The sequence below is a fragment of the Manacus vitellinus genome, unplaced genomic scaffold (assembly GCF_001715985.3).
Source record: "Manacus vitellinus isolate BGI_N305 unplaced genomic scaffold, ASM171598v3 scaffold_4_pilon, whole genome shotgun sequence".
Taxonomy (NCBI): Eukaryota; Metazoa; Chordata; class Aves; order Passeriformes; family Pipridae; genus Manacus; species Manacus vitellinus.
Genome location: NW_021940604.1, coordinates 9,741,621 through 9,742,892, shown reverse-complemented (window position 1 = coordinate 9,742,892; position 1,272 = coordinate 9,741,621). Strand labels below are relative to the sequence as shown.

Below are 1,272 nucleotides of genomic sequence, written 5' to 3'. Positions count from 1 at the left end.
GTTGGCGGAGGACAAGGCACTGCCGAGGATGGGGTGCACCTGGTGCACAGTGCCGGCGGCGTGGGGAGGGTGCCCGGTGGAGTGTCCCACCGTGCCGCAGTGAAAGGCCGAGTGGTGCCCCCCGTAGATTTCCCCGACCAGCCTCTTCATCTCCTCCAGGGAGCTGGTGAGCATCAGGATATAGTTTCTGGCTAGCAGTAAGGTGGCGATTTTGGAGAGTTTTCTCACGGAAGGTCCGTGGGCGTAGGGCATCACCTCCCGCAGTCCGTCCATGGCGAGGTTGAGGTCATGCATCCTCTTACGCTCCCGACCGTTGATCTTCAGCCGCAGCTGCTGCAGGTCCTGCTCCGAAAGCTGCTTCTTGATTTTGTACTTGCTACCTTCCCCTCCGGCCTTGGAGCCGTTCCTGGTGAGGCCTTCTCCGGACATCTTCTGCACCAGGTCGTTCTGGGTGGAGGAGACAGAGTTGAGCCGGCTGTCTTGGTGGTGGTGATGGTGGTGGTGGTGGTGGTGGTCTCTCAGATACATCTCATCCATGTCTGGCGAGGAAGCTCTGCTGGAGACAGAGCTGGAGTCAGAATTCATTGTATTCAGGCTTCTGAGCAAGAAACTCTTCCCTGCTCTGGAGGTGGTGGAACAAGACCACTCTCCTTCAAAAAGAAACAAAAACGAAGCAAAAAAGAAGTAAACGGACGGCAGGATCTGCCAGCGAAGGGCTGGAAACGGAGGAAGAAGAAAAAAGCCCCTCAGCCCCCTCTCTCTTCAATCTCTCTCCTCTCTCTCTCTCCCCCCCGGTTACTCAGCCTGTTTACAGGATGGCTAGTTAGTGTATGCTTGGACTAACCTCAGCCTGAAAAAGAGGGGCTTTTATAGAGCTGCAGCAGAGAGCAGAGACAAAAGGAGCCCTCCTATGTATAATGGTCTAGTTAGGATGACGTGCCATTATTCAGGGCGGTGCGCTTTGACTGTCCCATTTAGCAAGGACCCCTATTCATATTCATTGTGGTGCCACCCGGGACACCTCAGCCATGGACCATCAGGAGTCAAGGAGACACAAAACCCCTCTGATTGACACCACACACTCATCGCTCCGTGTGCGCTCCTTCTCCTCCCCCTGCCCCCTCATTTCCAATATAAAACCTCATCCCGTCTACAGTAGGAAGGCAGGGGGCTGCGAAGGGCTGCGCGCCTGCTCGGGGCCGTCCAGGAAACCCCAGTGGCGGGCGGCAGCGGGCAGGAAGCCCGGGGAAGTACCCCCGCTATGGCAGGAGG

The 1,272-nt window shown here is 56.8% G+C and overlaps 1 protein-coding gene across 1 annotated transcript in view; it reads right to left on the bottom strand.

The window, feature by feature from the left end:
• The window catches only part of OLIG3 (oligodendrocyte transcription factor 3), a 4,091-nt gene extending 3,506 nt beyond the window's left edge, over window positions 1-585 (bottom strand). Inside the window, exon 1 of the mRNA XM_029962730.1 lies at window positions 7-585. Within this exon, the coding sequence (XP_029818590.1) occupies window positions 7-585 (579 nt within the window). The remainder of the gene's footprint in view (window positions 1-6) is intronic.
• Window positions 586-1,272: the final 687 nt, after the last annotated feature.